Source organism: Gopherus evgoodei, chromosome 5 (genome assembly GCF_007399415.2).
Source record: "Gopherus evgoodei ecotype Sinaloan lineage chromosome 5, rGopEvg1_v1.p, whole genome shotgun sequence".
Taxonomy (NCBI): Eukaryota; Metazoa; Chordata; order Testudines; family Testudinidae; genus Gopherus; species Gopherus evgoodei.
The window spans coordinates 91,768,806-91,789,398 of record NC_044326.1 but is presented as its reverse complement, the minus strand read 5'-3'; the positions used below and the strand labels follow the sequence as shown (position 1 = coordinate 91,789,398).

General features: G+C 45.4%; 1 protein-coding gene across 2 annotated transcripts in view; it reads right to left on the bottom strand.

The window, feature by feature from the left end:
- Positions 1–873: 873 nt before the first annotated feature.
- The window catches only part of MAML3 (mastermind like transcriptional coactivator 3), a 367,191-nt gene continuing 347,471 nt past the window's right edge, over positions 874–20,593 (bottom strand). Inside the window, exons 3-5 of one of the 2 annotated variants that reach the window (XM_030563794.1) lie at positions 11,351–11,593; positions 9,224–9,311; positions 874–4,784 (exon numbers count right to left, since the gene is read on the bottom strand). In XM_030563794.1, the coding sequence (XP_030419654.1) occupies positions 3,799–4,784; positions 9,224–9,311; positions 11,351–11,593 (1,317 nt within the window). In that variant the 3' untranslated portion in view covers positions 874–3,798. The remainder of the gene's footprint in view (positions 4,785–9,223; positions 9,312–11,350; positions 11,594–20,593) is intronic. The other variant, XM_030563793.1, reaches the window with a different exon arrangement.

Here is a 20,593-nt window from a genome sequence, read left to right as displayed (position 1 = left end):
TGAATGGTTCACTCTTGTAATCAATAAACCCCAACAGACTTTGCCCCTTTCTTTTTACTGACTGTTACTTTATAGCTAGCCAACCGAATAAAATAACCCTCATGCCCATTTTAAACTTGATCTCTCTTCTTCCTTTGAAGCCCCAAAGATAATAGCGATAATATCTGGATATCACGGTAGGATGAATGTGAGGTGCCATGAGTGAGAGTCCTATAAATCAGTCTTGTCTTTGATTCAGATAACAATCTTTTATTTGTTTTTTTGTTTTTTCTTTAAAAGTGGTATGTTAACATCAGGTCATTTCTACATTTTCAGAGCTCTGTACAGGTCTCAAAAGGAAATAAGCAATGCTTAATGTACAAAGTAAAAACAGAACACTAGAAAAATCTGAATAAAATGGAGCAAGTTGCTGTCAGGGATACAGTACAAATTAGTAATTAGATGTCATCTGAAGTGCAATACCACTGCAGTGAGGATGAGTTAAGGAATGAAATAAAAATACTCTATTTTAAACAAACAGTATATATATATTTATATGTATATATTTTACAGATAGTAGACCCAGTGATATCTGCAGAATTGTAAAAACCTATTTACAAATAACCTTTTTTTTTTTTAAACATTACATATACATCAGCACCATAGTAAGAAAAAAACCAAACCTATTAAAATCTACCTCTCTATTACTTGGTCCCAGTACGGAGTATTTGGAGGAAGATTTACAAAGACAACAGCAACTCAGTCCTCATCAGCAAACTTCCTGTCACCATATACGCACTAATTCCTGAACCCTTCCAATAAAAGTGAATTTTCATTCCATCACTTTTCAGTATGTGTGTGTGTTTCTAAATCTAATTTCCCAGTTTGCCTCTCTGAGGATACATCTACAAAGCAAAATCAGAGCCTGGGTCAACTGATTCAGACTCACAGGGCTCATGCTGCGAGGCAAAATGTAGCCATGTAGATGTTCTAGCTTAGGCTGCAGCCTGGATTCTGAAGCCTAGCGAGGGAGAGGGTCCTGGAGCCTGGGCTCCAGCCCAAGCCAAAACATGTACAAGGCTATTTTCAGCCCTACAGCTCGAGTCCGGTGAGCTCAAGTCAGTTGACCCATGCACTGAGACTCCGCACCATAAGGGTTTTTTCTGCTGTGTAGATGTACCCATAGTTGACAGGGAACCCTTTGTTACCGAGGCCAGGAAATAGTGATGCAGACCAGCCACTCCATCCCCACCATGCTTGGCATCCTCACTGCTGTATGTGATGGTGCAACTGTTCGACACAGTGCAGGACAAGCATGTGCCCTACCCACTCCGATAACATTTACACATAGCACACCAGTGCCAGTTCTACCTCTTCATCTACCCCTCTTTTATGCTAGTATGACTAAGATCCTATTAGCTCTAAAATGCTTGTGGTTGAAATCTTCAGTTGGTGCTCACTTTTACAGTATTAGGGCCCACCCTGATATCCACTGAAGTCAGTAGAAAGACCAAATCCCATGGACTTCAACGGATACTGATCAGTCCCTTCAGGTGTATTATTAAAATGTGTTGGGTAAAACATTTTCACTAATGCATTTTAAAACTCTGGTGTAGACAGGACACGCTGTATTTTAACACAGATTAAAGCTAACCCATGTTAACATACAGCTAACACAAGCTAACCCATGTTAACATACAGCTTGCCCTGTCTACACCCTTTGTCCTAGTCTAGACAAGCCGAGCAAAGGATTACCACACAAGAGTGAACAAGCAGCAGGGCACTGAGTTACCTGATGCTATGTCTACACTGCAGCTGGAGGTGCGATTCCCAGCACAGGTGCACAGACTTGCATTAGCTCAGCTCAAGCTAGTGCATTAAAATAGTAGTGTGGCTGTTGTGATGGCACAGGCTACCGACCCAAGCTCAAACCCCGGAGTGGTGGTCGGGGGGGGAGCCATTGCCAGTGCCACAATATCCACGCTGCTAATTTATAGGACAGTAGCTCCAGTCTGTCTACCCCGATGGGAATCACACCACCTGGCTGCAGTGTAGACATACTATGAGGGGATAAAGGGTCCATTTTACTCCCATTTCTTGCTCCTGCTCATACCTGTGCTCCATGCAGAAACAAAGGGCTTGAACCTGTGAGGTACTGAGTGCCCATCCTCAGCTCCCACAGGTTTCAGTGGGTCAGCACTTCATACCACGGGGCCTAAGCCAAGCAACTGAAGACAAGTCGATTGGTAGGTTTGGATCATTTGAACAATTTTCACTTCAGCAAATGTTTTGGCTCAGAGAGATTGGGTTCAGATATTCGGAAGGGCCAGGTTTTATTATTTTAAAAGCACCATTTTGAAAGTTGTATCACAGTTTTGTTACACGTTCAGCACAGATCTGCTTTTAACCTGTCAAGAGATATGTCACTGCTACTGCCTAGCAAGCTTGTTTGGGTAGACCCTGTCTTTGTGATAACCAATACACAGTCATTTGCCCCTTGATCATTACAACCAGTCCTTTCTTGATTCCTGCTGTTTGGATATCCCAGCGAATTTATCCCGGCACTAGGAAGTTTACACTGAACATCCGTTTAAGACAGAAAAGCAGGCTGCATGTAGTTTTAAATCAACAGGATGGGCATCCCAGCCCCAAACAACACCTCTAATCTTGTGCATTCAGGAGAAGAAGGGAAACTCATTCAGAGTTTCACACTCTTGTGGTACATTTTACTGTTCTCAGACCTGCTTCCTTTCGTCATTGTCCCTGTTTGTGGGGGTGGCTGCTCAGCTGAAGAAAGGTGAAGTGCAATGGCCTTGTGTTACAGTGCATATTTTTCCCCATTTTTAAGGAAAAATCATGAGTATATTGGGGGAGGAGAAAGAGAAGGGGACTTGAATTGGATCTGCACAAAACTCTACTGTAATCTGTTCACTCTGCTTAGTCCTTTTACATCTTGTTTAGCTGTTAGCCAACAGTACACTGCCAAGCAGCACATATGTGCCGAAGTGCCCAGATACAGAAGGAGAGACATGAACCTAAAAGAGAATTAATAGCTCATTAAGTTAACCCACCCACCTAAGCAGTGGGTATGCCAGCTCATATCCACCGACAGTCCTGTACTCAAACTGTCCTGCTCTTTGTATTGCCAAGTTTACGTTCTGCTAAGCTTTTATTTTAACCTTTTTATCTCTCTACAATGAAAATGGTAACCCCTCTATGATTGTTTAGGCTAATCACATGTGCTGGACATTCTTGTACAATAGCCTAGAGTAGGCTCCATAGGCCTTGTTCTGTATCAAATCAAAGAGAGCGGTACACTTTGAAATCTGGGATCTGTTTACACCCAGAGTTCAGCACATTTCTGACCTGTGCACGTGGGCTGCGCAATCACCTGGCAACTCTGTTAGGTTTTGTTCCCGGCCGAGGGATCTAGCTCTTCACACGCCCTGAAAGCTGCAGCGGTTACAGTAAAACAGAGCGGGAGAGACTGGAACACCGCATCGCTGTGCAATAGTGCCTCACCACACAGAACGCGCCAGCTCGTCCCACGGACAGAGAGCAGCTGCGTTTCCAGCCCTGCCCTCTCTCTCACAGACAGACAGACAGACAGAGCAAGTACTGCTGTGCAGTGGAGACTGCTACGTGGAAGTTTTGTGAAATCGACACGTCGATATTTTAACCACCACCTGACTCTTCCACAGTTGGCTGCAAGTCAGCTCGGTTTGCACAGATTAAAAAGCAAAAAACAAGGATGAGGTTACATCTTGTTTTCTTTTTTTAACGTAACTATCAGAGTTTTAAACTATACAAGCCCATTCACTATGGGTTTCCAAACAACTCGTCAAGTTCTTGCATCCATTCATCACCTGGTCCACCTTTAATTATGGAGTCCACAAGGTCCGCACCCTCTGCTATACTTGAAAAGGAACCTCCAGCTCCTTCATTACTGTAATTGTAAGACATGTCCTGAGTGGGGTTCCTCTCATAGGCCTGACCTTGGTTGCTCTGAGCAAAATTCCCACCTGGCATCTGTTGTGTAGGGGGCTGACTGAAACCAGGCATAGTGGGAACCCCCTGACTTATTGCAGGCATAACCATTGTCCTTGCTTGGCTGGTTCCTTGTTGCGCAGGGAGCTGTTGCAGCATTTGTCTTCCCATTGCTGGATTTAGGGCTCTGACTGTTCCACTTGTGTCCACAACTGACTGGTTAATTCCCTGTGGAAAATGTTGCTTAGGCAGCCTTGGTTGCCCAGACTGCACTGGATACGCCGTGCCGTTGTTGAATGACCCAATTTCACTGCTAGTCCTTCCAGGGATACCTTGTAAGCCTCGCTGCTGCCAGTTCTGTGCTCCTTGAGGGACAGTTGCCATCATGTTTTGAAGTCTAGGGGCTTGTGACCTGGGCAAGACTTGGCCCACAGGTCCTTTCATCTGCTGATGTTGCTGGGGAATAGAGTTCACAAGGATACTTTGACCAAAACTGCTGACAATTCCAACCCCTTGTCCGGACGCAGGCTGCCTTGGTCCTTGGCCTGCACTATGTGCCAGGGTCATGCCACTTTGGTTTGAGTGCTGCAACATTTGGCTCATTCCTGTGCTCATATTATACATTCCTGGTTGGCTGTTAGATGTGTTGCTGTAAGGAGTCATTCCCATCTCGGACTGACCAGCTGTTGTCGACATTGTGCCAGGGTTCTGGGACGGCCCCATTGCCATCATGCTTGCATTCTGGGCCATAATTCGGGAGGTCCTCATGCTCTGAAGTGCTGCTTGGTTTCTCACTGCTGCTATCTCCTGGGGAGAACCTACAGCAAGCAGGGGGAAAACTAAGTATTAAATCATACATCTTTGCATACCAAATAATTTGTAGGAGTCTCTCAGATTTTTTTGCTTTTTGGGTGAATAAATTATTCTTTCATGTGAGAGTTAAAGGAAAGAGGAGAAAGTTATGCATCCCATGTTGGAAAAATCTAGTCCTCCTGGTATTCACATGTCAGACAGAATATGCTTCTCCACAACATTCTAGCTGTGACCTGAATGCCGACCCCACACAGTCTCCTTTCCTTGAAGATGAGAGGTGCTACAGCTCCAGTGCTACCCTAAACAGGAATTACTGACCATGTTAGTTATTCAATCTGCAAAGTGGAAGACTGTTCAGCAGAGAATACTATCAATACAGGCCATTAGATTAATTTCCCTGAAGACCTAAAATAGGGCTGGAAAGGTTAAAAGCCAATGACTTACCCGGTAAGCAATTCTCATTTATGGCAATTTTTGGATATGTCCCCCCAGAGATCCAGGGGCTTTTGGTTCTCCATTTATCTTTAAAGTATCAAGGCAAACTGATTCTGTGCATAATCCAGCCTAAACCATCAGAGCCTTCTTAATCATATACTATACAAGCTCCTCTAGTAAAACTGTGAGGCTTCAAAGCAGCAAGTACACTGCAGAGCCATTGGAGTAGCAGTACTGAGGCAGGGTTGCCCTTCTATTAGGCAGTGACTGATGACAAAATGTTCAAAAGGCTCCTATGTCACTTAGACGCTAAGTCTCGTTTTAAAAATAATATAGGTGCTTTTGAAATGTTTATAAATCTAGAAAAATTGTAAATCACATACCAATATATAACATTAAATCATCTCCTCACTGGGGAAAACGGGAACCAGGGACCTTTTTTAAAGTTACACACATTAAGGTCTTCATTTTTCTAGCACTGTATGCAGCTGCACATACATTATTCTTTTCGGACATGGGGCCCAACGCTGCTTCTATCAAAGTAAAAGACAAAACTCCTATTGGACTTCAATGGAAGCAGGATTAGGCCTATCACAGTGCATGTGATGGTTAGAAATCTACTTTGTCTGACTGAATTTTAGAGTAAATAACCAAACTTCAGTCAACCAGTTAAGACTCTCTTCTAAATATCCTCATTGTCTTTCAAAACTGAGTCATGAAAATGGAAATGTCAGACTCAGAAGGCCGATCAATTTTTTAATAGCTCAGGAGGCATAAATGAATGGATTTTCTATATCATTGTTACTGATTAAGTCTATGGAAGGAAGAAAAATTGTTTTTTCTGGACATGTAGAGCAGCGAGAGTGTATTAGTGAATCAATATTATAAGCACATTTTACTCCACCTTGGACCAATGACGGGAAACCAGAAAATCCTAATCTTGTTAAATTCCACACCATGGCAGATAACTGTACCACGCTTGTGTCTTCCTGATGTGGGATTATTGATTTCTGGGAAGCCAATATGCCTCTGTATTTACTATCTTTATTTAAACACAATTACAGAAATTCTGATTATGCCACAGGTTCATCGTGGTTTTGGGTCAATACCACACTGAACTAAAACAATAAAATACTCTGCAGATGAAGCTCAAACAGGATCACAGAATGAGGTAATTATTCCCCGATCAAACATTATTAAGTTTAAATATAAAAAATCTGTTGTAAGAGACAAACTAATCAACAAAAGCAAGACATGGTATCCCTAAATCAGTCCTTACCACCATGGCATACTGCACAGATGAGTGTCAATCTGAAGGACACAGAACACTAGGTTCTGTTACATAAGATGGATGGTTCTTCTTTGTGAGTATATAGAAAAACTGTGCTAGAGAAACCACGTCCATATTACTGCACACATGGCTCAATGGATGGCCCCATCTCCACTGCCTGGCACGTGGGATTGGGTATGGAGTGACATGCAAAATACAGGTAGTGAAGTGTTTTGGAGAGTGAACAAAACACCTATAAAAACCAGATAATCCAGTAGCTTTTACTTAGCCTATGTTACTGACAAAACCATTTTCTCAATGTTATACATTAGTGAGTAGCAGTTGTTTATGGTGTGGACCACCATCTCTCCCATTTATGACTGGGCAACTGTCTCCCCACCCATTGGCAAGCCCATAACATTTCAATAGTGACGTCTGCAAATGCTTAAGTAGAAAAATAGTATTAGGAAAGTATATAATGCATTCTTAGCTGTCTTTTAACACATGTTAGCAGCTGGAAACAAACAGAAGAGTCAGCACCAGTCATTCCAGTCTGAGCCAGACTACAATTTGAGAACCACAGTTTTACCTGCATAAGACACGGGAGCTCAGGTAATGTGGTAGTTCAGAGAGACAGGAATTTTAATATACTGGTGAAGTTCTGCTGTCAGCTACATCCATGCAACCCCAGTAAAGTCCTTTGGGTTATGTGTGTATAACCAGAATGTAGAATTTGGCTAAATATTTTTATTTAAAATTAGTTTATTTATGAAAACAGATCCCTTCATTGGTCAATTTAGACTAATTCTTCTATTTTCTTCTAAACAATGGTGCAATATTTCAGAAGATTAATAAAGAAACATTTTGGACAGGATTCTCTGCTGGTGGATACTGGTAAGCCCTGCTCAGGTCAGTGGAGCTGTGCCAGTTTACAGGCAGAGAAGATGTGGTTCTTTGTTCACATGGCTATATGCTGGTATCAATGTACATAAAAACACAAGAACAGCCATACTGGGTCAGAGCAATGGTCCATCTAGTCCCGGATCCCATCTTCCAAGAGTGGCCAATGCCAGGTGCTTCAAAGGGAATGAACAGAACAGGGCAATCATCAAGTGACTCATCCCCTGTTGTCCAGTCCCCGCATCTGGCAGTCAGAGGCTTAGGGACGCCTAGAGCTTGAGGTTGCATCTCTGACTATCTTGGCTAATAGCCATTGATGGACCTGTCCTCCATTAACTTTTCTAATTCTCTTTTGAATCCAGTTATCTTTTTGGCCTTCACAATATCCTCTGGCAATGAGATCCACAGATTGACTGTGTGTTGTGTCAAGAAGTACTTCCTTTTGTTTGTTTTAAACCTGCTGCCCATGAATTTCATTGGGTGACCCCTGGTTCTTGTGTTATGTGAAGAGGTAAATAACACTTCCTTATTCACTTTCTCCACACCGTTCATGATTTTATACACCTCTATTGTATCCCCGCCTTAGCTGTCTCTTTTCCAAGATGAACAGTCCCAGTCTTTTTAATCTCTACTCAAATGGAAGCTGTTCCATACCCCTAATCATTTTTGTTGCTCGTCTCTGTACCTTCTCCATTTGTAATACATCTTTTTTGAGCTGGGTTGACCAGAACTGCATGCAGTATTCAGGTGTGGGTTTACCATGGATTTATATAGTGGCATTATAATATTTGCTGTCTTATTAGCTATCCTTTTCCTAGTGGGTTCCTAGCATTCTGTTCGTTTTTTTGACTGTTGCTGCACATTTGAGTGGATGTTTTCAGAGTACCATCCACAATAATTCCAAGATCTCTTTCTTGAGTGGTAACAGTTAATTTAGACCCCATAATTTTGTATGTATAATTGGGATTATGTTTTTCAATATGCATTATTTTGCATTATCAACCATTTAGTGTCCATTCCTCACTTACACATAGTCTGTGTATGCATTCCTCACTTACAAATAATCTGTTACTATTATTCCACAATATCACAAACAGATACTGCAACAATTGTGCTTTAGTCCTTTATCTATTCAGATTGCATCAGTGAGAAAGCTATTAAACTGGATCTTCATATTTTAAAAGCTCAAAATTAGTTGTGCCTAAAACGGGGGATATTTCCCCTAAGTTTTTCGACAACAAACAAATGTCCTTGACGTTTCAAACTTGTAAGCTATCTCTATTAGTATCTAAGATTCTTAACTTTTTTCTATAGCTGACATTTCTGGCATGACTAAATCCATTCCTTGTCCAAATTAAGATGACCTCTTCTGAAGGATAATCATCAAAAATCCCTTTCCAAAAAGGGAAGGAGACGGACTGAAATAAAGGTGGGGAGGAAGAAGAGAAGAACCAAGAGGGAGGGAGAGGCACAGGTTGAAATAAATTGTAATGGGGAGTGGGGAGAAAAGATAAACTCACAAAATCCAAGAGTCAAAGAGGAGAACAGAGAAGAAAGAAAAAACTGACGGGGAGAATTTTTAAGGGGCAGATTTTATTGGAGAGCGCTAAAAGCCACTCAGAAATACAACTCTCCGTGTAAAATTGTACAGCGCTCATCTGAGAAAGTGTGTTATATAAGTGTACATGTGAGCGTGCAGGATGCAGAGAGAGAGAGATGGATCTTTTCCCTTGATACCCTCCGTAGCCTCCAACATACACAAATGAAATAAACTCCCAGATGCCCACTGCAAAGGACAGCTCTAACTTGGAGGGTGTGAAAAGCATTTATAAATTTTACCTTGGAACTGACTGACTTGTTGCACTGGATACGAGTTCCGTTGCTGCTGGAGATGTTGCCGAGGCAAATGTGACTGCTGCTGCAACTGCTGGAAACGAATGAGAGAAGGAAAGACGGCAGAGGAGAAAAAGATGATTAATGAATGAATGACTGAATGTGACCATTCTCAGACTGGCTGCAATGACAAACAGCAGCTCAATTGCGGCAATTGAGACAAGGGCTGTGTGTCAGCAGGCAGGCAAAGTGTGCAGCTGCCTCATGTAAAGAGTCCTACTGAGAGTACTTGGAGCACCCAGCACATAGGCTTCTTTTTGGTTCAAAAAGGAACCAGCACTTAGACTCACATTACCTATCCCTACTCATAAACACTTCCTAAGCAGCAGTATAATTGTCTTCAACCTAGAGGGAGTGGAAGGGAAGAGAGGAGATGGGAGGGAATATTTTTAGAAATGTCTTTGTCCATCAGCATGAGAAGTGGGTCCGAAATGAAGTTCTGGATCCCAAATCCCTTGAGCTCTGGCAATGTTCCCTTTTGGATCCAGACTTAGTGGTTGGACTTGATCTTTAGAATGAGGAGAACACACACTCTGGATTCATAACAGCCCCAACTCTGAGGACTGCTGGTTCCAGATCTGAACTTTGTGGCCCAGGACGATCTCTATCCAAAACAAAAAGAGCTGCTGGGGCCCAATTCCCTCCTGCTTTCCCCCCATCCTCCCCATCTTTTGGTTTTGTTTTGTTGTTTCCATTTGCTCGTTTTATTACCACGTACAGTAGCACCACAGATGTGCTAATACCTCATTCAGGACAAGTGAACTGGTCTGAGATAGCGAGTGATTGTGAAATGCCTGTGTGTCCCGATTTGTTACATAGCTGTGTTGAGCTGTCTCTCGTGGCTGCAGTATACAAATATTCTTTATTTATTTAAAGCACACTCAAATGTTGATGGTGAATATAAGTGGAAGCCACATGATGTCTGGGTTTATATGTGCCTTCAAAAGACTAGCGGATGCTCTGCAAAGCAGCTCTCATAAGACCCTGAGGTTATCTGGTTGCTTCATCAATGTACTGTAAACAGACTGAGCGCCCTCTTAAAAAGCAATGGCTTACATATGTGGAGAGATATGGCAAGAGAGGGAATGAAAACCGACCTACTGTACCTTGATTCCTTGTCCTACAAATGTTCATTATAAACTTCCATTCACAATATATAGACTCCCCCAGCTCACAAAAAGAGCCTTAAGGAGAGCCCACTGCTGAATAAAGAATGTGTAGGAATCACTGCACAACTTTGAAAAATGTATTAGCAAAACACAAAGAGAAAAATTGTTTGATACAATTTCCAGTGCACCAGAAAAAGCCACGAATCTAAGATGACCTAATTTAACTTATGTGTGATACAGCTGATCGTACAGCTGCTGTTTCCCAGTACTTTTGGAATCTGAGTCTCCACCGGCTTTCCCTTGTGTTGTGATGAACACCTGTGAAAGTGGGTGTAAAACACTACCAATCTGATTGGCCAGCTTAACACCCATTTTGTACAGGTACAAATGATGACACAAAAGGCAAGGCAAGTGAGAATCAGGCCCTAACAATGAATGCAATTTCAACCTCTGCTACTGGAATACAGAGGCACCATTTGCCATGCTACTACAGAAAAGATGGAGTCAGGTGGTGCCTCCCTTATAAACTGAGGTCCTGATTCTGATCTCCTGCATAGCAGTGTAAATGGGGAGCAGCTCTAAGAATCTGTGGGAATATACTGATATGAAACTGGCTTGAGATCAGAAGCAACATTTGTGCTTTTCAAATTTACTTTTCAGTTCACTCTAGGCTGACAATTCAGTGTACACTAATTCTGTTCTCACTCATACCAGTTTTACACCAGCATAACTAAACTGACTTCCAAAGTGTAGCTTCAGATTTACACTGGTATGAAATCAAAGTCAAGGCCAAAGTATAAGCCAGAGGACAGGAAATTAGTTTGACCATGCGTTTACTACATCAATCACAGTTTGAGAATATGAATATAGATGAGGAGAGGCTCTGCTATGAGGCTTCCATTGCCCCTGTTCTCATGTGTGTGGGTATTGTACTGTCTGAAATACAGAAGAAGAGCTAAAGTACCTGCTCTGCCAGGATCTGCTGCTGCTGCCTTTGCTCCCTTAGAAACTGTTGCTTCTGTTGCTCCATCACATGGAGCTGGGCCCTTTGCTCAATCAGCATCTGCTTCATGATGGTTGCTTGTGGCTGATTTCCCAGGAAACTGGGACCTCCTGGGTTTGTGCCCGTGACCACGTTGCTGGAGCCTGGTGGGACCGAAGGCTGCATAGGGCCTGTGGTCCGAGAAAGTCCCACTGGGTGCTGTTCCTGTACAAAGAAAGAGATACAGCTTCACTACTCAATGTACTCCACATACAAGGGGAAAGTATGGACCAGGAACAGTAAGTGGTGGACTTGCTTGTGAACCCAACAGATCTTAGAAAAGGAAGGAGACCCCTGAGAAACCCCCACATGCAACCAACCAATTTCATATAGCACATTCCAAATGGAACAGGTATTAGACTGAATTATACTTAGCACCCAGATAAACATGTTGAAAGCCTTGCACAGAAGTTAATTATCTAGATCCTTACGGCTGCCTTGCTACAGATGGAAGAACTTACTATTTCTATTTTACAGATGGGGAAAGTGAAGCAGAGAAGTAATTTGCCCATCACCTGGTGAATCAGCAGCAGTACTAGGCTTAATAGGACGTCCAAACTCCAGCTCTGAGCTCACCAGTATTGCAAACTGCAAGCATTCAAAATATATGAATTGGGACCCAAAAAATAAAGAGATTTTCTTCAAAAACCATGAGAACAATAACAGCTGGATTCTTTTTATTTTCCTTAAGGTTTATGAGCCTTTAGGAGTCATATTTTCAAACTTTTACTCTGCAATCATGAGGATGAGAAACTGTTTTAAAAAAACAAACCAACAAAAAGGAAACTGAGATTTTCACATCATCATTTGACTCCAGGAGCTGGAGCTTTCAGAAAATCCCTTACTGTGAGATACATTAAATCTTGAGAATTGACAACACACTGATTCCTGTAGACCACAGCAGGGTTCAAGATTTAGCCACAAAATAAGAATCATTTAAGGTTCATACCCCAATCACACTGAGAGAGCTTGGGGCTGAGAAAGCAGGAAATCATTGTGACATGGGTACTTCTGCCTAAAATGACCCTAGAGCCCCCTTCTGTTTCCAATCCAATGTGTCGTACAGTTGTGTTGTGGTAGGGACTAAAAAGGGAGAGGCACGCTGGATTTCAAGGTCATTCTGGCACCTATTCACTCCTAACCCATCATCCTGTCCCCCTCCTTCCATTTCCCCTGGAACTGCACATAGTGTTTGCCAGAGCTGTGGAGGGGACTGGGAGGATCTTCTTTACCAGCTCTGTGAGCAGCATCTACCCTGTTTTCCCAGGGTGATCTTTTTTACTAGAAGGTTTTGTTAGGGTGCCTTCCAGGAGGTCAGTGCCTAAGGGCTTGTCTACACTTACAGCTCTGCAGCGGCACAGCCGCATCGGTGGAGCTGCGCTGCTGTAGCCCTTAGTGAAGATGCTACCTACGCTGACTGGACAGCTTCTACCATTGGGGTAGGTACTCCCTCCTCTCTGAGAGGCAGTAGCTGTGTCGATGGGAGAAGCCCTCCCATCAATATAGCTCTGACTGCACCACAAGTTCGGCCAGTAGACCTATGTTGCTGAGGGGTCTGGATATTCTACACCTCTGAGTGATGCAGTTATACTGACACAAGTTGGCCATGTAGATCATAGCTAATGCAAAGAAACCCACAAAGGGAGAGAGGCGTGTTTCACAAACACTGCGTCCCTCAAAACTCATGTCTGTTTTATGAAATCTTTAGCAGCTGTACGCCTCTAACAAGGCCCAGTGCACTGCCCAAACCCACTGAAACCATGAGTCAGGGCCTTAAGTGCCACACAGGACCCTCTCCATGGGGGTACAATGCAGCCCAATTTATTAATCTGTATGTGTCCTGTTACTGCAGGCAGGCCCCAGGGGATGGGGATGCCGGTTTCTAAAAATGGCCAGTGCTGCTGTTCTGTCTCTGCACCAGCAGATGGTGATATTCGCCTGAGCCTCCACCCTTCGGCCCAGCTTGGTGATTGCTGCCTCCTCTCTCTCTCCCTGTCTCTCTCTTCCCCCCACTCCCACACTTGCAGATGGCTTAATCATGACTACTGTTCCTCCTCCTCCCCCCGCACACCCCCTCAGTACGTCTGGGATAATGCTGCTAACGCAGAGCTAGGCAGTCAAGTGTTACAGCATAGGGCAGGTAGCCTGGCAACTGAGAGTATAATACTGAACAGATGGTGTTCGTACAGCATGATGGACATCACACACGACAGCCTGAGACAATCCAGGAATTCCCTGGTGATTTGAAGTCCTCTTTACACAAAATGAGCCCGCATCACCGTTGCCATGTATCTGTTGGTTTCCCCCCAGCTCTGCCATTGACATCTAATCAACAACTGGCTACCTATTATTCACTTTACCTACAGCCCAAAGGGCATGTTATTTGGTGATGGTGGAGGCAACATGCTGAGATTTAAAATCAGGGAGCCCTGAACTAGACACCGAGGCTTAGCTATTCGGAACAAGGAGGAGGAGGAGGAGGGAGCTTTCCAAATCTTTGTTTCAAATCAGGGCCCTGGCTTTCCCCAGTGAAAATAATTTGAGGTGTGTGTGGGGGGGAAGCGGGGAGGGATGCATGACAGAGAGAGAGATACAGTTTTATGGCATGGCAGGGTGTGTACCTCTTAAGGTAAAGACTTTAAAATACAATGGGTCATTTGTGCGACATAGTGATTCATGTCTGAATTAAATATCCCAATACCCCCGGGTGTTATTTAGCCCTCTTGACAGCATGGATGTTTAAAGGAGCCCTTAAAAAAGACAGAAATAGATGGAAACCTCACACCCCAAATCCCTTGCCCCACCCTGCTTTCCCAAACAAAGAAACAAACAAGTCTTCCCCCTGGTGAGAGCTGCAGGCAGAACTGCAGTACACCGGCTCAGACTCCAAATTCAATGCGATACTGAGGGGACTCCTGACACTTCTTTTACAGAGCATGCTGCTATTTACTAATGAGCTCAGGAAGCAGAGACATACCCAGGCTGTCAAATTTCCAAACACCAAGCAACGCATAATGTATTGCTGTGGTTGGGAAGGAAGCAGGGGAAGAAGGAGCAAAACTCAAGGAGAATTTTCAGAGTGAGAGGAGAAAAACAAAAGACAATAGTCTTTCTGCTACAAAATTTACCAAGACATAACAATAGGTATATAAGAATAACCAAGCAGTGCTCTCTCTCCCACCCCAGCCGTTCCGAGTGAGGGTGCTGCTGAGTTTTATTCAATGACTAATGGGTTTATTCCATCTTTTCATATCTGACAATTTTCCCTGACACTCCCTCACTACCAGTGTCCCTGCTAGCAATGACTTATACGTGAGGAAATAGGATTTCTAGGGCTGAGGTCAGAAGGACATCTGGCCTACAGGCAATACCAGCTTGCACTCACTGAGGGCTTGTCTACACTTACGGCTGCAGCAGCGCAGCGCAGCTGTAGCACTTAGTGAAGACACTATCTACTATGACTGGAGAGCTTCTCCCGTGAATGCAGGTACTCCACCTCCCTGAGAGCTATGTCCACGGGAGAAAACCTCTGGTTGTCAGAGGCCTGTCTACACCAGGAGTTCAGCTGGTATAACAGCATCGCTGAGTAGTTTGTAATTTAGACTAGGGCTAAGAAAGATCTGGGACAAGCATTCAGGGCTCTTCTAGGGATGGCCTCTGGCACCCTGCACGCACCTTCCATCATGAGAACTACACCTAGTTTAAGTCCTGCTTCTAGGGTGGGCATTGTCCAGTGGTGAGCTTGAGCCGGTTCGCACCGGTTCGCAGGAACTGGTTGTTAAATTTAGCAGCCCTTTTAGAACCGGTTGTTCCAGGACAACCGGTTCTATAAGGGCTTTATTTAACAAAAGCTCCAGCCCAAGCTCACTTCCCCCTCCTCTCCTGCTCCGCCCCCCTTCTCCTCCCCCTCCCCTGCTTCCCGCGAATAAGATGTTGCGGCTCCAGCCTGGCTTGGGCCCCGCAGCACCAGTGCCGGTCCCAGGTGACGGTGCTGGGCTCGGCCCTGTGGTTGCAGCTTGGGCCCTGCAGCGCCAGCACCGGTGCTGGTCCCGGCACCACGGCTCCAGCCTGGCCTGGCTCCCGTGGCGCCTGTGCTGGTCCTGGCCCCTGCGGTTGTGGCTCCGGCTCGGGCCCCACAGCGCTGGTGTCAGTGCTGGTCCTGGCGCCACGGCTCCGGCCCGGCCTGGCCCAGCTCAGGCCCCACGGTGCCGGTGCCAGTGCTGGTGCTGGTCCCGGCAGAGCGGCTCCAGGCAGCACTGTAAGGGGGCTGGGAGCAGGGAGGGGGTGTTGGAAGAGGGCAGGGGAGTTTAGGGGGTTGTGGGGGGGGTGGATAGGGGTGGGGCAGTCAAAGGGCAGGGAACAGGGGGATTGAATGGGGGCAAGGGTTCTGGGGGGGGCAGTCAGGAAGGAGCAGGGGTTGAATGGGGTGGCGGGGGGCAGTCAGGGACAGGAGTAGGGGTGGTTGGATGGGGCAGGGGTTTCAGGGGGCAATCAGGAATGAAGGAGGGATTGGATGGGGCAGCAGGGGGTAGTCAATGGTCAGGGAAGGGGGGTCGATGGGGCAGGGGTCCTGGGGGGCATCAAAGAACATGGGGCGTTGGATGAGGCAGGAGGCCTGGGGGGGCAGCCACAACCCCCTCGTGGGGTGAGGAGGAGGGAACCTGTTAATATTTTGGCAGCTCATCGCTGGCATTGTCTACACATGCCTAGAGCCAACGCAGGCTCTCTGAATCCACACTGTCATGGGGATTTTTGTGCGGGTGAAAGCAGTGCCCAGAAGAAGCATGTCACAGTAGTGTTGCACAGCATCCCTGCTGCCTCTTATCATGTGCTGAATACTGACAGTATAGCCTGAGCTGTGCAGAACATAAAAGAAACATGGCTCCTGCCCTAAGGAGTTTACAGTCTAAAAGCTAGACAGAAGATCCCCACTGGAAACACCACGCCAGCTCCTTCCTGCTCCCGAATGCTGTGGTGGGGGACATTAGGAGGAGGAGTGAGAGAATCCACTTCGAAGGCTGTAGTTTGGGAATGATTTGAGCTAGTGATAGCAGCAGACCCAGGCCAAGGAATGACCACCTGGGAAAAGACCAAACAAAAAGGAATTTGAAATAAATGAAATGGGTATATGCTACGTATCAAGTACAGCACTGAGATAATAAGGCAACAAGCATTTTTTTAGACAGGGAGATGCAGAAATAGAACCACATGATGGGTATTATACTATGGATGTGATAATACTTTGAAAGCAGTTAGACATAGGAGCTGGAACTAGAGGTATGTGTGTTTGTGCAGCACCTCAACTTGAAGTATAGGATTACAGTTTGGTTCAATGGCTCTCAGCATCCCCACTATACAAATTGTTCCGGTACCCCTGTAGTCAGATACAATTGTCAGGAGGAGAGTATAAATACCTAGGCAGATACAGCTGATATAGATGATAGAGAGACAGATTAGAAAGAGAGAGAGTCTGAGTAGATGAGGAATATTAAAGTAGAAAATATAGCAAGGATCATAGTAAGCGTCTGAAAAAAGCACAAACATTTCTTATAAGCCATTTGCCACCCTGAACAGGGAAGATCCCCATTATCAACTTTGGCATTTTTACAAAGGTTACAAAATGAGATCATATAACCACTAGAGAAAAAAATCCAATATCTCCCTTTGAAACCTGCTCAGCTATTAGGAACTGAGCTTCATCTCAGAAAAGACAGGTTGTATTTTTTTAAAAAGAAATTCTGCTTTTGGTTATAAAAGCTTCAGGAATCTCCCTCCTTTTTCTATGTTCTCCTTGGTTCAAAAGAGATAGAGGATTTGTTGCTCACTTCCATCTATCTGTTTATATGATTCTCATCATGTCAGTGTCTGAGCAGCTCATAATCACTCAGGCATTTTATCCTGGGAGGTGGGAGAAGTATTGTTCTAATTTTCAGATGGGACATGGAGGCACATCATTGCTGAAGCGACATGCCCAAGGTCATATAGCAAGTTTGTGACTGAGCTAGGAATTGAACTCCGGTCTCCCAAGTCCCAATACCCTGTCCTCTATCTACCCCACCTTTCCTACCTAACTCTATGGGCCTTGCCAAGCTCCTTTTCAACTCCACCACTGATCATTCTGCCATTTACTTCCCCATTCCTCAACACTTAGGGTATGTCTACATCTAAAATTTTGCAGCGCTGGTTGTTACAGCTGTATTAGTACAGCTGTATAGGGCCAGCGCTGCAGAGTGGCCACACTTACAGCAACCAGCGCTGCAAGTGGTGTTAGATGTGGCCACACTGCAGCGCTGTTGGGCGGCTTCAAGGGGGGGTTTGGGGAACGCGAGAGCAAACCGGGAAAGGAGACCAGCTTCGCCGCGGTTTGCTCTCGCGTTCCCCGAACCCCTCTGCAAACCGCAGGGAAGGAGACCAGCTTGCTCGGGGTTCGGGGAACGAGAGAGCAAACCGGGAAAGGAGACCAGCTTCGCCGCGGTTTGCTCTCGCGTTCCCGAACCCCCCTGCAAACCGCAGGGAAGAAGACCTGCTTGTTCGGGGTTCCGGGAACGAGAGAGCAAACCGGGAAAGGAGACCAGCTTCGCTGCGGTTTGCTCTCGCGTTCCCGAACCCCCTGCAAACCGCAGGGAAGGAGACCTGCTTGCTCGGGGAACGGGAGAGCAAACCGCGGCGAAGCTGGTCTCCTTTCCCGGTTTGCTCTCGCGTTCCCGAACCCCTCTGCAAACCGCAGGGAAGGAGACCTGCTTGCTCGGGGTTCGGGGAACGAGAGAGCAAACCGGGAAAGGAGACCAGCTTCGCCGCGGTTTGCTCTCGCGTTCCCGAACCCCCCTGCAAACCGCAGGGAAGGAGACCTGCTTGTTCGGGGTTCCGGGAACGAGAGAGCAAACCGGGAAAGGAGACCAGCTTCGCCGCGGTTTGCTCTCTCGTTCCCCGAGCAAGCAGGTCTCCTTCCCTGCGGTTTGCAGGGGGTTCGGGAACACGAGAGCAAACCGCGGCGAAGCTGGTCTCCTTTCCCGGTTTGCTCTCGCGTTCCCGAACCCCCCTGCAAACCGCAGGGAAGGAGACCTGCTTGCTCGGGGTTCCGGGAACGCGAGAGCAAGCTGGGGAAGGAGACCAGCTTGATTACCAGAGGCTTCCTCCTTCCACGGAGGTCAAGAAAAGCGCTGGTAAGTGTTTACATTGGATTACCAGCGCTGGATCACCAGCGCTGGATCCTCTACACCCGAGACAAAACGGGAGTACGGCCAGCGCTGCAAACAGGGAGTTGCAGCGCTGGTGATGCCCTGCAGATGTGTACACCTTCAAAGTTGCAGCGCTGTAACTCCCTCACCAGCGCTGCAACTTTCTGATGTAGACAAGCCCTTAGTCTGTGCCCAAGAAGGGGTGTGCGTAGATAAAGTTACAAAGGAATGAATTCAGAGGTGGAGGAGGGATGACCACAGCTGGGCTTGACTTGGCCTGGCTTCCCTTTAAGACAATAACTCTGCAATATGAGCTCCTTGGCTTGTCTTTCTTCAGTGTTGGAAAGTGCCTGAAACATAATGGGACCAATCATAATTAAATAAGTAATAACACCTCCACTCTTAATCTTTACTGGGGCTTAAACTTTGGCCCTAATCCTGCAACTATGTATTCAACAGGATTGGGCCCAACGTTCCCTCACTAGAACTTCTTTAATTATTCCGCACAGCAGCTGGGTCACCTGGTTACTCATTGGCTTACATAATTTTTGGCTCTTCTGTGAAATACCTAAAGATAAACTTTAGTTTCACTTACAAGATAAATACTTTGTGTTAGGTCAGTGTCTGACTGGAAAAATAGAGTAAAATGAGAATATGACCCTATCACTTTTCCACCCCCACAAAAGCGCAGTCTCTGACAGGGTTAAAATCAATGCTAGAGTGTAACATGGGAAAGTAGGATCAGCCCTTCTCCAGGAAGGTCAGGTTTGCAAGGACTTTTTTGAGAAAACAAGAAAATACAATTTGTCCACATCTCTACTTTGCACAGATATTCCCTGAAGGGCTCTCTGCTGAAATATAACTCTTAGATATTTAGGTTGGGCTTTTTTTTTTTTTTTTAATTTTATGTCCTGGTTTAAAAGTTTCCTCCACCTGCACTTTCCCTCCATCCATTTCTCATGCTGTGTTTTAGAACTGGTTGAACACATTCAAACAGCAGTGTAACTGTGAGGGTTGTGTCACCTGCACAGTGGAGAAGAGCAGCTGCTACAGCTTCTGAGCAGCCTGTGTCACGAAAAGACAGCACACTAATGATCTTTCAGCTGCTCTATGAATTGAGCCCTTTACGCACCCTATCTGCATGCTACCTCTTTCTTTCTTTGCTTGGGAAAAAAATGTCAGCTGTCTCTGGCAAAGCTGATTACAAAGGCTTTTTCCTGCCCCCAGTTCTGATGAAGTCATCAAGCTAAAGATTTCATAACTGATGCACAGGATGATCTTGTGTTATACTGGGAGATGGGCCAAGTGCTTCCATTTATAGACAAAGGCACCACCATGCTGCCAAATGGAGCCCTTTCCTGCAGACATTACAAGGAAAAAGAAAGGGGGGAGGGGAGAATCAGGAGCCAGAGGGCACGCTGTGAAGTGACATCACTAGGAGCTTCCTCCAACAATCCCCAGCACACAGCTGCCTGCTGTGGCAGCAGCCTGAGACCAAACTAAACCTACTTCAAAAAGACAGTTATATAACTACTACCCTAGCTCCCTTAAACACACACCACACCCCCCCCCCAGTAGGCCAAAATTAACTCTGATGTACCTTCATGGACGTCATCTAACTCTGTAGCACAGAATCAAGTCAATTCCAGAACATTGTTAAAAAAGGCACAAAGGTTTAAAATAAGTCATGCCAATGGACATGTGTGACCAGGGTCCTAATGGGGGCCAGCTATGGTCACCCAATTAGGGAGAACTGCAAAGAATGGAGCAGACAATCCCCATAAAGCTGGTGGATATTCCAAGCCAGCATAAACCAGCTTCTTTATTACCTCACTGGTTACTGAGAAGTCTAAACAACCCAGTTCCCTTAAAGTGATCCTGCCTCAGGCCTCCATCCAATCAAATATGATGATTTCTGAAAATCTTATTTCATCACATGAAAGAAAAGGTTCTACCAATCCCCACTGGATCGGACATATTACCTCCC